The sequence below is a fragment of the Onychostoma macrolepis genome, chromosome 20, assembly GCF_012432095.1.
Source record: "Onychostoma macrolepis isolate SWU-2019 chromosome 20, ASM1243209v1, whole genome shotgun sequence".
Taxonomy (NCBI): domain Eukaryota; kingdom Metazoa; phylum Chordata; class Actinopteri; order Cypriniformes; family Cyprinidae; genus Onychostoma; species Onychostoma macrolepis.
The window spans coordinates 1,700,288-1,719,121 of record NC_081174.1 but is presented as its reverse complement, the minus strand read 5'-3'; the positions used below and the strand labels follow the sequence as shown (position 1 = coordinate 1,719,121).

Genomic DNA, 18,834 nt, shown 5'->3' with positions numbered 1-18,834 from the left:
AAGTGCCATCATTCCACGCGGTATGTGGGCCAGATGAAAGTGTCAAGTGTGGGCCGGATCTGGGCCACAGCAATTTTGGTGTCTGGGCCAGATGTGTGCCAGTTCTGCTTCATTATTTTATTTATGGCTGACATGCGGCATTGCTATGGCTTAATTGTGGCCCAAATCTGGCAAACAGGAGCGGACCGCCCAAGTGCCATCATTCCACGCGGCATGTGGGCCACATGAAAGTGTCAAGTGTGGGCCAGATCTGGGCCACAGCAATGTTGGTGTCTGGGCCAGATGTGTGCCAGTTCTGCTTAATTATTTTTTTTATGGCTGACATGCGGCATTGCTATGGCTTAATTGTGGCCCAAATCTGGCAAACAGGAGCGGACCGCCCAAGTGCCATCATTTCACGCGGCACGTGGGCCAGATGAACATTATGGCACTTAAGGCAGTCCACTCCTCTTTGCCAGATTTGAGCCACAATTAAGCCATAGCAATGCCACATGTAACCCAACAACAAACCAAATAAACCACACCTGGCCTCAGTTGATTTTTATACAAACCCTGGTCTTTCCCAACATTCCTCATGCAGCATGGAATGGTGGCACTTTTGCAATGCACTCCTGTTTGCCAGATCTGGTCCACAAGTAGGCCAGTTGTTCAGCCACATGTTAGCCAAGAATTACATAAATAAACCATAACTGTGTGTTTTTGTGTGTGCATGCTGTGCCATATCATTGACACTAAGAGATATAAACTAAAGGGAAATGTAAAAATGCCCCCTTTTTATGTTAAGAGAAGTTACAACAGATGATTTAAACACATTTCTGAAATCATTTGCATTATTTATTAATATTGTCAAAGAACAACCAAGTGCAAGTTTCCATTTTCAAAACTGGAAAGCAATCTAAAAAAAAAAAATAGTAATAATGAACAAACACAAAATATGTGCATATAAAGCATCTTAGAACTAAACAAAAACAAAACATGTTTCCAGTTGGTCATCCAAAAACAAAAACAAAAACAGACAACGAGAAGTAAACACACTAGAAAACATTGGCAAATGGAGCCATCCAAAATTAAAGAATTTGACCTCCTTGACTGGGCCCATCTGTGTCATCATGGCAATCTTGCAAGCCTTTATTGGATACACACAAAAAAAAACACTGTTGACTCAGTAACAGAATGCTGATTTTACAATAGTGTTTTAATAGCAATAGCACATTAATACTGAATGGGGAAAAAATGGACTGGAACTACCAGTGCATTAAACAGTTTGGTAACTCTAAGGCCTTAATTGTTAACATTAATTAATGTATTAACTAACATGAACTGCATTATTTAAGCTTTTTTAATGTTACAGTCATTCACTGTTTGTTCATGTTAGTTCACAGTGCATTAACTAATGTTAACAAATACAACTTTTGATTTGAATAATGCATTAGGGAGCGTCACAATTAGAGATCGACCGATATATCGATTTACCGATATTTAGCCATTTTTCCATAATCGGATATCGGTTTTGTAATATCGGATTCACCAATAAACGCCGAGGGGAGATGAGACAACAACAACGGCGTGCAGGTACTTGATTTGCTGTAGTTAGTAAACTATTTAATATTACAGTCATTAATGCACAAATTAGATGTATTACATAAATGCCTGATATGTAGTTTATGCAACTTGGCTCTATAAGAAATACGATAAATAAGATACTCTGTCAAGCCCTGTCCCTATAAAGATGTAACTTTGCGTGAAATAACACAGCCATGAATTAGCGCATGTTGGAAATAAAAGCGCAGAATTGAATTCTCTCTCTGTGGTCTATTAGTCTCGTGAAGTCGGAGTCACGTAGATAATCCGTCAAGTCCTCTCCCAATAAAGACGTAACTTTGCATGAATTAAATAATACAGCCATGAATGATTGCATGTTGGAAATAAAAACATTGAATTTAATTCTCTCTGTTGTCTATATGCTCATCATTAGTCTTGTGAAGCCGCTTCATATTGCAGTTCACTCAGCTGGTTGATGCTCAAAAATGCTCAGCACGGCCACTGCATGTAACTTTTAACAAGATTCACTTTTTTGAAGCACCCTAAATTGTATTAACACTTACTATATAACCATTATTTTGTTTATAAACATCTAAATTAATACAACTCTATGGAAATTCTCTGCAATCGATCGCAGTTTGAGTATAGTTCTGTGTAAATGCAAAGATAAACCGCACTGTCAGCAGCATCATTTAGAATGACAAAAAATATAGCATGCCAGTTGAGAAATGCAATAAAATACAATGCTTGTTATATTCCAATATTCCAGAGAATATTATTCAGTGAATTAACATTATCCAGTGAATTATTCTTCACTCTTTAGCCTATTTAACAGCTTATAAACCTACTAAAACTGTAGTTAAAAATGAAGTTGATATGACTCTTGTCCTTTATTTATTTTCTCCATTTGAAAACATTATACATTCTACATTTATTTTGCTTACTGCTAATATTAGTGTTGCTGCTAAAGCTTTTTATAAATAAAATGTTTTTTATTATTGTAATACGAAGATTAAATTTAACATGACAGGGCTCTAGACTGCGACCAAAATGGTAATTTTTTGCGAGTTAAAATTTGACGTGGTCGCATTTGTACGAGTGCATGATCTGCGCTGCTCCAAAGTGTCTGCTTCATACAGCGCGTGCTGCCAGCCGCAGCACATTGTAGCAGGAGTCAGATCTCACTGATCACGTGAAGAGAGGTGCTTTCAGCGAGCGCTTCATGGGTAGAGCCTGGTTTATACTCAAGGCGTCGCGGACGGAGTGCAACGGAGGATTTTGTTTCAAACTAAAGTAAAAGACCTCAGAATTTGCTAAACATTCTGTAATATACTTGGTCTATAATACAGCATTATGCCATGCCTCATCTTATTCGTGTTTGTTAATAACTGTTATGTAAGCTAGTTTGTCATTGTCAATGTACTGTTTTATTGTTGTTGAGCTTTTTAATTAAGAATAACAATGAATCCATCTTTTGTTTTAGTCTTAAAAAGTGAAAGGTGTATAGATATAAGCAGACAATTATCTGTTCTTGTAGAATGTGACACCAAGATCGCGAATTTGAAAGTGAACGAGAATACTTCTTGTGCGCAAAAACAAACAAAAATAACGACTTTATTCCACTATTCATTTTCGCCGCTTAGTTCTATGTTTAGTTCAAGTAATTTCACATAGTGTAACTGCGCAGCGCATCACACACATGACCAGTGTCGGCCAATAGTGAGCCTGCACGGTAACGTAGAACCCGCAGTTACACTACGTGAACTTGATTGAACCAAGTAGCCGAAAATGAATAGTGGAATAAAGTTGTTGTTTTTGTTTGTTTTTTGCGCATGAAAATTATTCTCATCGCTTGATAAACTTATGGTTGAGTCACTGTTGTCACTTGGACTATTTTAACGATGTTTTCAATACGTTTTCTGGGCGGGCAAGTTTCAATCCCTTAGAAGCCTGGGAGGAGTGATTCAGCTCTCAGATTTCATCATAAATATCTTAATTTGTGTTCCGAAGATGGACGGAAGTCTTACGGGTTGGAACAACATGAGTAATTACTACAGAATTTTCATTTTGGGTGAACTAACCCTTTAACTAATGTTAAAGTTTTACCAATGTTTTAATGTATACCTTGCAGCCAATCAGAATCAAGTATTCAGACAGACCATGCTATACACATATAGCAAAAACACAATGTAACTGACTTACAGGTGTCTTGGGACCTCCTCCGTTTCTCCCTTTCTCTTCTCCCTCCGTCTCGGTCACTTGACAGATGAAGCCATTTTTTAATAAATGTTTCAATTTCTTGATCGGTGGCCGCAGCTGTAAGTCTATTGTTTCTGACAGTTCCTAAAAATATATAACATTGTAAATGCAAGGATGGATTAGACAACTTTTGAAAATCTTAGCAGACAAGCAGTAGCCAAGTGCATACTTTGCCAGTGCCACTGTAAAGAACATTTTGGCCACGGACAAGGACACTCTTTGTTTCCAGATGCCCAAAATGCACAAGTTTAACCTTTTTTAGCAAACCAGGGTGACTAGGAACATGGAATTGTATAGCTATGATTTCTTGTTTCAGAGGAGTTTAAATATGAGGAAACACAAAGGCCAAATTCCTTAATCATCCATCACTAGGGATGTCAACGATTAATCGACGATCGATTAATTGTCGATAATACATTTAATCGATACAACTTATCAATCATCGATTAAGCAGGTCTTCATGCACGTGCGTGCTGCTCAACCGCAAAACATGTATAGCGAGCACGCCGGAGTTATGTTTGGGACCATTTTACACCTTAATCATGCATTTTGCACTCAATTATGTCACAGAACTTTTGCTGTGTTACTGTAACAATGAGCTCTCAAACACACCAAACCAACAATTACTAAAAGACAAACAAAACTGATTTTGCACGGGCACTTTGCCATCATTTGTAGTAACCTATTTACAAACTGTTTGCTCAAGCGTAGCATTTTCTCGATGTTTAGCATACTAAAACACAAACAAAACTGATTTTGCACGGGCATTTTGCACTAGTATTAAACAAAGATAAACAATAGATAAAAAAGATAAACAATTAAATAAAGATACACATTATATAGGCCTAGTGCTTTCATTTCAGGAGGGTCAACTAACATTACTGTTCAGGTATGGTCTAAAAATTAATTATAATAAAGTAATCAAATATAAAATAACACTGCATAGTTTATCATAGATAGATTAATGCTTATTAAAGCTGAAGTTATTTATTCAAGAGCTGTGAGTGATTTTCTCTTTGCCTTTTGTTGTGATATTCGCAGTAATGGCACAATCGACAGCATGTTTAATAGAACAACCTCATTTTTATTTGATAAAATTTAATATTCTGACTGTTTGAGTTTTGTTAAAATGAACCATTGGTCATCCAGTGTCATGCAATTAGATCATGATAACTACAGATAAAACCAGGCATAGCCCTATAGCACCTAACTATCGTGGCAAAATGTAACTTTATGGTTTCTATGGTATTTGTATGAAAAACAGTAACCCAAATACATTATTAAATACAGTAATTATATTCCATTAGTCCTTTAATACATTGTCTACATTAATAATATAATACAATTCAATATGTATATCCCACATTTCATTGTGCAGTTAATATTACTAGGCTAACGTTACAGTAAATCCATGGTAAATGATGGGACTTTGTAGACGGAAAAGCCTTCTAACTGCCTCGTTGCACACAGTGTTTCTCCTGTTTGTCAGCACTGTTTCATGTGCCTTTAAACTGGTTTAAATCACTGAGACATTGGTGTTCTTCGCTGAATTCAAGCGCTTCTCACTGGATCTCACAGCTGTTTAGTGGTCGTGTGATCAAGACCATTCAGCAAGTAAACACATCTGATCTGATAAACGCTGCGATGCAGTTTGGACTTGAGCCGAGCGGATACATGTTCAGTGTGGCGCGAGGTTCAAATGAGTTTTGTTCCGCTTCTGGCGCATAAACATTATCAAACATTTATCAAACTCTTGATATTGTTTTATTGAGAAAAATTATATTGCGATAATTTTCATTATCGTTTTATCGCCCAGACCTAACTGTAAAGTATACTTCTTTTAGTAAGGGATGCATCAGGAAATACGGATTGCCTGTTGCATCAGTTTCTTATTGTATGAGAGCTCCATGTGTGGAGATGGACAGCTATGTTTGGGATTGTTTCCACAATAAAGCTTTTAGTGATAAACTGCTGGCTGTCATACCCGTGCAAGTATGCATTTAAGTGTTTACTTTTTTTAATCAACCTTTTTTAATAATTACGTAATTTGAGTAAATATGCATCAAGCATGCAAGAAATAGAGAATGGACTTATTAGACTGAAGATGCAATGTACTGTAACACTTACCAGTAATGACATCTTTCAGCTGCAGTTTGTGGAAAGCTGTTTTGCCATTGATGCCACGCCAGTTAAGTTGTTTGCCATGGGAGTTGGTAATACAGTGCCCCATAACCCGCCAAACGCTATCCTTAACATCAACTCCTCCAATGAAGCTCAATGCAGTAATCTAAAAAAGATCATTTAAAAAAACATGGATAAATGTTTTATATAAACACTACTCACAGTTACCTAATTCAGAATAAAATAAAAAAAATACATTATATCACTTCACGCTTAGTTGGCATTTAGAACAAGTCTCTTTGTTGGATACTTGCTTTCTTAACCTGTTATCTACTGTAGGACTGTCACTCTATCACTGATGCAGTTCCATATTCAACTGACAACATGAAGTTGCAGTGTCCTTGAGGTTTAAACACAAGATTTTAAACTATAGTAAAACAAAACAAAAATGCTGCAAGTCTAATACCGCAATGATCCCCAGTTTAAAATATCAATTTTAGTTTTCCATGGTCCAATAAAGTGGAATATTAATATATTGTCTGATTAAAGTTTAGTCAAACTGAATATATGTCAGAGTAGTTTATGCAATATGCTGGTGAGGCAAAGTGTTAGTTACCATTTTTTTTTTGAGGTCAGCCTCTTCCCTCAGACGTTTTTCCAGAGCCAGCAGGGAGGTAAGATCTTTCAGTGGCAGTAAGTCTCTGTCGATGGGATCCTGCCCATGAGCAGGTTCGCCCATTTTCTGCATGTTCATCAGAATGACTTTGAGTTGATCCATCATCATTTCCTGATTTGTAAGAATTCTATGCAGAAGAGCTAAAAATAAAGACAAACATGTGATTTACGTAATTTTGACAGATAATAAATTGTATTTACCTGTGAAAACAAATCTAGAAAGAGACATGAGTATTTATTTAATAAATCACTTACGAGCAAGACCACTTAAAGTAACTGTTCCTGACTGTTGTGCTTCAGAATTTCCCATAGACCGACTGGGTTCGGGCTTTTTCAGCACGCCGGGCTCAGGACTTGTCACAGAGTGTCTGGGCTCAGGACTTGTCATATGCTTTGGGGTTTCAAGCTTTTGAACCCTTCTCTTTATTGCAGACTCAATTGCAAAGTTTGGTCCTGTTATCTTTGGGGCTGGAGGCAACAATCCTTTTTGTTTGACCAAATCTTCGTCGTCGCTCTCAAAGTGAATGTTTGGTCTTGTCAGGGGGCACAGAAAATAAAATCAAAATTTATTTTAATCAATTTCACAGATCAGTCTCAGTCTAGTCTGGTAGTGTCTCAAATTTCTGCTGTTCCTGTTCCTCCCTGCCTGCCCTGTTTCTCGCTTCTGTCACCACTATCTCCTAGTTGCCCAACTGTTTCTCTTAAGGATCGTCAATGCTTTGTGTTCCTGCCCTTATCTGCCCAGCTGTACGCTTTTTAAAATTTAAGCTTGTATTTAAGGCCAATGTCCAGGGTTTCCTAAGCATATATAACAAGCATATTACCCCCAACCAGTCTAAACATTTGCAGAAATGTTAATGCACTAACAAATCTAAGATCAGATTCAATCTCTTTTAGTAGTGACACAATGTCATCATGGTCAGAGTTTGAGGCCGAACATGTAATAATGTTAGTCGAACGATTTGGGAAAATAATCTAAATGTGTTTTTTATTTTTATTTTATTTATTTACTTTTTTTTACTAATAATGCGATTTAATATACTAGATTGTTAAGCTCTTTATCTTCTGTATTATTCAACAAAGACAAGCAATAAATCATTGTATTATGGCTGGGAACTGGGAATCTTTAGTCACCTCATGATCATGATTGAGTCACCTCAAAAAATGTTTTTGATGGAATTACATACTGTATGTATTTATAAGAACTTTTTTTATAAAATAATTACACTTTAAAAAATAAGTTTTACACTTTAAATTACACTTTTAAATTGTAGCTTATATAAACAAATATAGCTTCAAAACATAAACATAAAAGCAAGTAAATATTAAAGAGGAACAAAAACATATTACAAGCAATAAACACCATTTTTTATGCCTACAGCAATAGTAGTAGAATGGCAGTTTAATATTTACAGCCTTTTTCGCTTTTTCTTTGGAATGTCATCCACATCTTCTTCCTCTGCTGTTTGAAGGTCAGTTTGTGTTTCCGCTTGAGGAAGTTTTAGACGAGCAGCTTTGTAGGTTGCTGTAAAGAAATATCATTAGATTTTTTTTCAAACTAGTGAAGCCTATTGGTAAATAATAATATGTGATATGCATACCAGCTTTATATAAAATTCGAACACAATATGCGTCCCACGTGTGTCCAGGTTGCTCCTCACTTCGTATGGCCTTTACTAATTCATCACGTCTGTATTGAGCTGGCCATTGACATATTTCCTTTTCAACCCAAAGTGCTGGTACCACTTCAACTTCTTGGGTTTCTAGAAACTCTACAATGTAAAACATGACCTAGAACAGAAAGAGGCATAAAGTAACTAACATTAAGAGTATGCACTTATAACTTTTGCACTTTTTTAATTTAAACAAATGAACATAATTAGAAGTCATTTTTTTTATGATAATCATAATAAGGGCTTTAAAGGGTGAATGATGGTTTAAGTGCACATAAATGTCCTTATTAACACATGTTTCAGAACCAAGTTATTAGAAGTATAAATATGGTATACACACCTACTGAAATAACCCAAGGCAGGCTGGACTCTGTCACTGCTGTCTAAATGCCAATCTGCACATAAATTAATTCAATTTGAAAAAGATTGGACTATCTAAAATTCAGATTTAAAGACTACCAAAACACCACGCTATGAATGACATTTAGGATGGGTCTGCATGAAGAAGTGGAATGACAACAAATCCAACCTCCAAAGGCAACCGGACGCACTTCTGCATATTGGTATCTAATGTTAAGCACATCAGCTTTGGTGACAGATCTGACACAAAACAAATTCCCAAATCTGTGGACTCAATGGGATAATCAAAGAACTTTGCAATGTGTCTATATTCTTTGCAGACAATATATTCCTCACCTTCAAAGACAATTATATTCTGAACCAATAGTATCTTATTGTTCATCTTTATACATCTGTCCCTCTCTGATGTGTTGATGACAACCTCATCTATCGACAGTTCCTTAAATTGGGAGACCGCTCCTGTGAATCCTTCTGGAACAGGTCCATCTGAGTGCAGCATTTTCATTTTTTTGTGAGCTTTCCGGGTTTCCTCATCATTTAAACTTGTTGAATCAAGTTCTGAAATTCTGCGTATAACTTGCTGCAGTGGTGAGCTAGGTTTTCTAACCATTCCTTTAATTTTTTTTAAGTAGTTTTCAAAAGGAAACCCTGAAATTAAATCTAAGTGGCCATGCACCTTCACATCATCACTGAGATGAGTCAGACCATGTATGTTGTACACTAAAAAACAATGACCATAGAGTTCCCCAAAATGCTTAACAAATGATCTAAGTAGTGTGTTTGCAAAGTCATTTAACAGCAAACAATATGTTGGACTTGCCAAGATATATATGCCCACAGACAACAACATAACATTTTGGTAAACCTCAGTAGTCAGCACATCCCTCAAAACTACTGGACCAGTGTAAAGTAAGAACTGCCTAAGTTCTGTTGCTTTCCATCGTAACCTTTCATCAAGTGCCCTTGGTCTTCTAGCAAATTCAGAGGGTATGTAACTCTTGAGAGCAAGCAGTTTGCCAGAAATGATAGACACTTGCCTGGATGAAATACGGTAACTCAACTTGCCGCGAGTTCCCATCCACAAATCAAGCAGACGACGCACCACGCCTAAGCACACTAAATGCATATAGTCATGTGGAAATCCACTAACCATGGGAACAGATGTTTCACAAAATGGGGAATGTTGTACATGGTGGTCTTCATCCTCTGCATTTGAAAAAGAAACATCGGTTCTTACCCTAGAATTAAGTTCTGGGAATGTCATGCGATTATTAATGTAAATGCCAGACTGTACACATTTATCACAGCCACTGTATCCATTGTGTGACTTAATACCCTTAATAAAAGCCCTCGCAGGAGCATCACAGATTACCGAGCACACAGTCAAGAAGAAGGTCTTTCCATTAACAACAAAACCAGTGCTCAAGGATTTCAACTCACAGACCAGATCCTTCAGATATTCTGACAAGGACTGAGGCTTCGATTTCCCACAGTAAAGAGCAATCAGCACAGGTTTTCTACTGTAAGCCTGGAGCATTCCTAAAATTGGCCAGAACTGTACACCTGAACTTTTAAAAATTGGAAGACCATCCATGTTTAATTGCAATTTGAAGCTGTGATGATTCCGGACAACTGATGTAAGCTTCTGAAATATGTGGCTGAACATTTTCTGTATACCAAAGTAATGGAATGATCCACTCGCCAAGGAAACAACACTATGTTGAGTCTGTGTTTTGAGTAATGTTCTTGCATCTTTTGGCAAAGATGGGTGATGGACTTTCAGTATCGACAAAAGGGCAGACAAAGCAATCAATGAAATGCGAAAATGTGTTGCCCAGTCTCTCAAACATCCCGCTAAACCTTTAGTAATATCAAGGCTATCCTCGTCACTTGCTGATTCACTTTCCCCATCACTTTCTGATCTACAGATTGGTGGCAAAACAAAGCTTGAAGTAACCACTTCATTTTCAACACTATGCTCTTCATTAGTACAATCCATATCCTCATCATTCAAAGATTTCATAAACTGGGTGACTCTTTTAACAGCCCTTTTCCTTAAATTGCTGCGAGTGATATTCCACTTTTCTCTCTCCATGACACAGTAATTACACCTACAATTACATGAAGTACAGTAACCAGGTGCGCTGAAAAAACAAACAAACAAACAAACAAACACTTTTTCCTTGATACTTTTTTATTTTGTACCACATGAAATGTATCAGCAGCTTACCTTAATGGGGACAGTGAACTCTAAACCGTAGGCTATTTTATTCCCACCAGCAGTTTTCTGTAGCAAATCACATTGACATGTGTTATTAAGGTGAAAGACATCCTGACTCAAAACATTAAATGAAAAAAGAAAAAAAAATATAGTAATTTTAAAATTACTATACTAAAAATGTGAAATACATAGAGTAATAATACCTGAACCAACTTGCTCAATAATATCTATTAGGCTATTGTTACTTTGTAATCATCTCATAAAAGCTTGTAAGAAAAAGCATTTAGTAATTTGTGCATTATTGCTAGTTAACGAAAAATGCTGTCACAAAGTAATAAAACTAGTGCAGTTACTGCAGTATTACTGTATGCCCAAAGTATAAACATGAATGAAAAATTACACTATAGGCTATTATATATACATTTTTCATTGTTGTGCCAAAATAAGAGTTAAATACTTTCACCGTGCAGAACTGACTGAAGGTTGGCAAGATCGAGCAACATGAGCAAATATTGGCGGGCCGTTCAATCGATACTTGTTCATTTCGCATTCGATAACCATAATAGATCTATCTTAAGAGTTAAACTGCCAAAATAATGTTACTTCGAAATTAGAAGTTATTCCATTAACTCACACAACATAGATATAACGAAGCAATCGCTAAGAAAATATAAATGTATCGATCTTACCTTGATTGTTTGCAGTATTCGTCCTCCTCCAGCTGACAATGCTCTGACCTTTTGCTTTCGAGCGCCTTTTTCGCGCTTTACGGCTACGTTTAAATTTAAAGGGCCGAGTCAGTTTGATTTTTATTTTATTTTCAAAGACAACTTCAATGCAGTAAATATTTTGTTATAAACAAAATAGAGATCTTATCTCAAATAAATAAGTAAGCTGAAGAAAAAATGGGACAATTTTTTCATGAATGCAGGGGCTGAAAAGTTAATTATCAAAATAATATTTTCTCACAAGAGCTTCTGCTGATTTGTCGTTCATTTAATCGTATTTCATCAATTATAATATCAGTTAAAATTACATATTTTTTATCTTTAAGAAAGATTATTTATAGCCTCTCAAGTCTCACGCATTGGCCGTGAGACACACGCAGTTCAACCAGTTCACACGCTGTACGCCACACCGTGTATTTCTCACGCTGAGAAGGCAATGCCAACCAAGCTGTCCTGCAAGCTTTATATGTAACGTTGTGTACGAGGCGCAGGCACACAAAGTGAAGTTTCCTGCTGCCAGCGCGTATAGGCAACATAGATGCGCGAAGCCGCGAACACACGCAAGTTGACGGAACATTCTCGGCCACCTTACGTTCGTTACTAGGTAACCAACAACATCGCGTGATGGAGATAGGTTTGGAGATAGGTTTGAACAAAACCAAAACTAGAAACAGGTTTGCTCTGGACGGAACACTGTCATCCATTATGACAATGAAAATGTCTGGCATCGAGACAGTGCTTCAAGTGGGAGCCCCCTACCCCTGTTATCAAGGCATCAAAATGTGCAACAAACACTTACAACACAAAACACATTTCATAAGCTGGAGTGTGTACTTGAGCAATTAGTTATATTTTAGTAATTTTTGTATATTTGTAATTTTGAAATATAACATTAAAGAGTATATTTGATGTGATGAATTGCTCTGTCATTTATCAGATTTACCAATTGTTATAATTTTAATTTGTGCTGGTTAATTATGAACAATGGGTAAAATTGGGGCGGGGCAGGGCTCCATTAGGGCTCCTCCCTAACTGCATGTGATCTCACTCCAAGATTTTGATAAAACTTGAGAACCCTGAATGTAATCAAATTAAATGTTTATTTATTTATTTATTTAAAATGTTTATTTCATTTTAAAATATTACAATTTTTTATATTTTCAATATTTTCAATATTTTAATATTTCAATTTGATTATTTTTTAATAATTTGAATATTTTAAGGTTGTTTCAAATATTACCCTTTGTGGGTCATTTGAGACACATAGGAACAGTGAATCACAACCTTTTTGATGTCTCCTTATAGTCCTATTCTCCACAACAAATCCAGTTATAAAAATAGCCAAATAATAAGAAATATCTTGATTGACTAATTTGTCATAATTTTAACTCATCTTGAGGCCCCATTGGAAGTTCATCCGTCTGCTCTAGAAGTTAGGCCTATATGACGCTGCTAGCAAGATAAGCAAGGTTTCACCGAGTAGGCTACAACATGTTCCTGGCTCAACATCTTTATTGATCCTGGAACAGCATTCATATCGACCAATTAGAAATTGAAGTTTGAAGTTATGCCAAGTTTAGGCTTTCAACCATGCTTCTAGATCAGTGTTATTATAATTTCCCTCTGATTGTAGGGTTAGGGTGAGTGTTAGGACTATTTTTATGGACAGGAATGATGTTCCAAGATCAACAAAAATATTGATACAGGGACATGTACTTGGCAAAATCATTGTGCCCAAAGCTTTGCACAAACAGCAACTAAAGTATCTTCTTGCACATCCCAAAACCATAAAAAAAACTCTTCATAAGTTTGAACTTGGACACTTGAACTTTTGAGACAATCTACCTACAAAACTTATGTCAGCAATAGCAAATATGTCATAGACATAAGTACATGTAGCCTCACATCCAGCCTAAGGCCATGTGTCCACCAAAGCGTTTTTAGCCAGCCGAAAATGCTAGGCAATCTGCTGAAAACGCCTAGCTGTGGGCGATTGAAAGTGTTTTGGCAGTGCAGCATTTTTGTTGTTGTTTTATTTTTTATTTTTTTGTTGAGACGCTTTATTGCTATACAGAATATCTGTAGCAGTTTACTTGTAACTGATTTCGCTGATAATTTGTATAATACTAATAATGTTTATATAGCACGGATGTCATATGGTATAGACACGTATGTTCGGAAACCAGAAATATTATTTTTCCATCTACTCTGCTATTTGATGTTGTACAGAAAGAATGTTGTGACAGTTGGTCGGTGTGGTATTTTTCCGCCCTTCTTCATTGTGATTGGACGGTCTGGTAGAAAGTGACAGTGATGAGCATTTTAACCAAAGTTTAACATTCTTTAACTCTCGCCGATCTATAAAAAGAGTGTTCAGAGCTTTATAGCCAGAAAAATGCATGGCGTTTTAAAAACGTGGCACTCCCATTGAAAACAATTGAATAAACACACCAGTCGCGTGAGAAAAACAACAACAACAAAAAAAAAAACCGCATTGGTGGACACAACACACAGCCTGCTGTGTCTGCTGCATCTATACCAAAAAATATTGTAAAATTTTTTTTAAGGCAGGTTCAAAGTCTGTCCTTTCTAAGCTAAATTAGCCATTGTCAGAAGTGTTGCATCTAAGCCAGAAATGGACTTACCACGTAGGTTTAAATTTTGGGGGGGCATATTTGGAATGTGGGCCAAGTTAGACTTACACCCTGATTAGCCAATGCTGACTGTGCCGCATATTTTCCAAATGTGGCCCAAATTGTTATGAATTATATGGGCCATATTTGCCATGTCATATGGGTGGCACTTTCGGCTCACACCTGAGGCAGTGCCACTGTACCATATCTTTGCCAAAACTGGCCCAAATACATTTTGAGATAACTGTGCCTCATTTGCAGCGTTATATGTGGGCCACTTTTGGCTCACATCCAGATGAGCCAGTGATCACTATGCCATATATTTGCCAAAACTGGCCAAGATATGTTTTGAGATAACTGGGCCATATTTGCATAAATATATGTGGGCCACTTTTGGCTGACATCCAGATGAGCCAGTGGTCACTGAGCCATATCTTTGCCAAACCTGGCCCAGATGTGTTTTAAGATAACTGGGCCACATTTGCAACATTATATGTGGGCCACTTTTGGCTCACATCCAGATGAGCCAGTGCCACTGTGCCATATCTTTGCCAAACCTGGCCCAGATGTGTTTTAAGATAACTGGGCCACATTTGCAACATTATATGTGGGCCACTTTTGGCTCACATCCAGATGAGCCAGTGCCACTGTGCCATATCTTTGCCAAACCTGGCCCAGATTTGTTTTAAGATAACTGGGCCACATTTTCAGGATTATATGTGGGCCACTTTTGGCTCTCACCCAGATGAGCCAGTGGTCACTGAGCCATACCTTTGCCAAACCTGGCCCAGATGTGTAATAAGATAATTGGGCCACATTTTCAGGATTATATGTGAGCCACTTTTGGCTCACATCCAGATGAGCCAGTTGTCACTCAGCCATATATTTGCCAAACCTGGCCCAGGTGTGTTTTGAGATAACTGGGCCACATTTGCAATATTATATGTGGGCCACTTTTGGCTTGCATCCAGATGAGCCAGTGGTCACTGAGCTATATCTTTGCCAAACCTGGCCCAGATGTGTTTTGAGATAACTGGGCCACATTTGCAACATTATATGTGGGCCACTTTTGGCTTACATCCAGATGAGCCAGTGGTCACTGAGCTATATCTTTGCCAAACCTGGCCCAGATGTGTTTTGAGATAACTGGGCCACATTTGCAACATTATATGTGGGCCACTTTTGGCTTACATCCAGATGAGCCAGTGGTCACTGAGCTATATCTTTGCCAAACCTGGCCCAGATGTGTTTTAAGATAACTGGGCCACATTTGCAACATTATATGTGGGCCACTTTTGGCTCACATCCAGATGAGCCAGTGCCACTGTGCCATATCTTTGCCAAACCTGGCCCAGACTTGTTTTAAGATAACTGGGCCACATTTTTAGGATTATATGTGGGCCACTTTTGGCTCTCACCCAGATGAGCCAGTGGTCACTGAGCCATACCTTTGCCAAACCTGGCCCAGATGTTTAATAAGATAATTGGGCCACATTTTCAGGATTATATGTGGGCCACTTTTGGCTCACATCCAGATGAGCCAGTTGTCACTCAGCCATATATTTGCCAAACCTGGCCCAGATGTGTTCTGAGATAACTGGGCCACATTTGCAACATTATATGTGGGCCACTTTTGTCTCACATCCAGATGAGCCAGTGCCACTGTGCCATATCTTTGCCAAACCGGGCCCAGATATGTTTTAAGATAACTGGGCCACATTCTCAGGATTATATGTGGGCCACTTTTGGCTCACATCCAGATGAGCCAGTGATCACTATGCCATATATTTGCCAAAACTGGCCAAGATATGTTTTAAGATAACTGGGCCATATTTGCATAAATATATGTGGGCCACTTTTGGCTCACATCCAGATGAGCCAGTGGTCACTGAGCTATATCTTTGCCAAACCTGGCCCAGATATGTTTTGAGATAACTGGGCCACATTTGCAACATTATATGCGGGCCACTTTTGGCTTACATCCAGATGAGCCAGTGGTCACTGAGCTATATCTTTGCCAAACCTGGCCCAGATATGTTTTGAGATAACTGGGCCACATTTGCAACATTGTATGTGGGCCACTTTTGGCTCACATCCAGATGAGCCAGTGGTCACTGAGCTATATCTTTGCCAAACCTGGCCCAGATATGTTTTGAGATAACTGGGCCACATTTGCAACATTATATGGGCCACTTTTGGCTTACATCCAGATGAGCCAGTGGTCACTGAGCTATATCTTTGCCAAACCTGGCCCAGATGTGTTTTAAGATAACTGGGCCACATTTGCAACATTATATGGGCCACTTTTGGCTCACATCCAGGTGAGCCAGTGGTCACTGAGCTATATCTTTGCCAAACCTGGCCCAGATGTGTTTTAAGATAACTGGGCCACATTTTCAGGATTATATGTGGGCCACTTTTGGCTCACATCCAGGTGAGCCAGTGGTCACTTAGACATATCTTTGCCAAACCTGGCCCAGATGTGTTTTAAGATAACTGGGCCACATTTGCAACATTGTATGTGGGCCACTTTTGGCTCACATCCAGATGAGCAAGTGCCACTGTGCCATATCTTCGCCAAACCTGGCCCAGATATGTTTTAAGATAACTGGGCCACATTTGCTGAAACATATGTGGGCCATATTTGGTTTACATCCAGATGAGCCAGTGGTCACTGAGCTATATCTTTGCCAAACCTGGCCCAGATGTGTTTTAAGATAACTGGGCCACATTTGCAACATTATATGTGGGCCACTTTTGGCTCACATCCAGATGAGCCAGTGCCACTGTGCCATATCTTTGCCAAACCTGGCCCAGACTTGTTTAAGATAACTGGGCCACATTTTTAGGATTATATGTGGGCCACTTTTGGCTCTCACCCAGATGAGCCAGTGGTCACTGAGCCATACCTTTGCCAAACCTGGCCCAGATGTTTAATAAGATAATTGGGCCACATTTTCAGGATTATATGTGGGCCACTTTTGGCTCACATCCAGATGAGCCAGTTGTCACTCAGCCATATATTTGCCAAACCTGGCCCAGATGTGTTTTGAGATAACTGGGCCACATTTGCAACATTATATGTGGGCCACTTTTGTCTCACATCCAGATGAGCCAGTGCCACTGTGCCATATCTTTGCCAAACCTGGCCCAGATATGTTTTAAGATAACTGGGCCACATTCTCAGGATTATATGTGGGCCACTTTTGGCTCACATCCAGATGAGCCAGTGATCACTATGCCATATATTTGCCAAAACTGGCCAAGATATGTTTTAAGATAACTGGGCCATATTTGCATAAATATATGTGGGCCACTTTTGGCTCACATCCAGATGAGCCAGTGGTCACTGAGCTATATCTTTGCCAAACCTGGCCCAGATATGTTTTGAGATAACTGGGCCACATTTGCAACATTATATGCGGGCCACTTTTGGCTTACATCCAGATGAGCCAGTGGTCACTGAGCTATATCTTTGCCAAACCTGGCCCAGATATGTTTTGAGATAACTGGGCCACATTTGCAACATTGTATGTGGGCCACTTTTGGCTCACATCCAGATGAGCCAGTGGTCACTGAGCTATATCTTTGCCAAACCTGGCCCAGATATGTTTTGAGATAACTGGGCCACATTTGCAACATTATATGGGCCACTTTTGGCTTACATCCAGATGAGCCAGTGGTCACTGAGCTATATCTTTGCCAAACCTGGCCCAGATGTGTTTTAAGATAACTGGGCCACATTTGCAACATTATATGGGCCACTTTTGGCTCACATCCAGGTGAGCCAGTGGTCACTGAGCTATATCTTTGCCAAACCTGGCCCAGATGTGTTTTAAGATAACTGGGCCACATTTGCAACATTATATGGGCCACTTTTGGCTCACATCCAGGTGAGCCAGTGGTCACTTAGACATATCTTTGCCAAACCTGGCCCAGATGTGTTTTAAGATAACTGGGCCACATTTGCAACATTATATGGGCCACTTTTGGCTCACATCCAGATGAGCCAGTGCCACTGTGCCATATCTTCGCCAAACCTGGCCCAGATATGTTTTAAGATAACTGGGCCACATTTGCTGAAACATATGTGGGCCATATTTGGTTTACATCCAGATTAGTCATTGTCAATTGTGCCACGTTTTTGCCATAGGTGACCCACATTTGGTTTGTCATATTTGGGCCATGTTTATTATCTATCATATGGGCCACATTAGGCTCAGATTCAGATTACACATTGCCATAAGTGCCACATCTTTGCCTAAAATGGCCCAGATGTGATTTACATTTTTTGGGCCATATTTGCCATTTTACATGTGGGCCACTTCAGGCTCAGACACATTTGGTCCGGGCCACAAGAAGGCCACCAGTGCCGCATCATTGCCTGAAGTGGCCCACATCCGTCTGCTATAAAAGTCTGATGCTCTACCGACTGAGCTATCCGGGCTCTTGTGCCACCCAGCCCTGTTACGTTTCATACAACAGAAATATCCCCACAAACCGCCGAGGAGAAGGCTGAAGGAAATTACAGCAGAGAGAGAAAAGGCACAGAAAACTAAGGCTAAAGGGCAACGCTACACGTAGTCGGCAGGGTTCGAACCTGCGGGGAGACCCCAATGGAT

The 18,834-nt window shown here is 38.8% G+C and overlaps 1 protein-coding gene and 1 non-coding gene across 8 annotated transcripts in view; both read right to left on the bottom strand.

Moving 5' to 3' along the window:
• Positions 1-1,029: 1,029 nt before the first annotated feature.
• On the bottom strand, positions 1,030-11,567 carry LOC131527209 (uncharacterized). 7 transcript variants are annotated; one of them, XR_009267613.1, is made up of 8 exons: positions 10,861-11,526; positions 8,611-10,774; positions 8,199-8,388; positions 8,011-8,122; positions 6,539-6,738; positions 5,929-6,088; positions 3,745-3,885; positions 1,030-1,126 (listed from the first exon to the last, which is right to left on the bottom strand). XR_009267613.1 is itself a non-coding variant. In XM_058756131.1 (8 exons), exons 4-8 carry the CDS (start codon positions 8,045-8,047, stop codon positions 1,068-1,070), a joined length of 597 nt encoding a protein of 198 aa, XP_058612114.1. In that variant the 5' UTR covers positions 8,048-8,122; positions 8,199-8,388; positions 10,861-10,917; positions 11,541-11,567; the 3' UTR covers positions 1,030-1,067. The 7 variants fall into 7 exon arrangements, 5 of the variants coding, with proteins under 5 accessions (XP_058612114.1, XP_058612111.1, XP_058612112.1 ...); XM_058756131.1 differs by lacking the exon at positions 8,611-10,774 and adding an exon at positions 11,541-11,567 and having other exon boundaries at positions 10,861-10,917; XM_058756128.1 differs by having other exon boundaries at positions 10,861-11,315.
• Positions 11,568-18,791: 7,224 nt separating this feature from the next.
• Positions 18,792-18,834, bottom strand: part of trnas-uga (transfer RNA serine (anticodon UGA)) — an 80-nt gene continuing 37 nt past the window's right edge. The window contains exon 1 of the tRNA in view: positions 18,792-18,834. This exon is cut by the window's right edge and continues 37 nt beyond it. This is a non-coding gene — a tRNA (tRNA-Ser).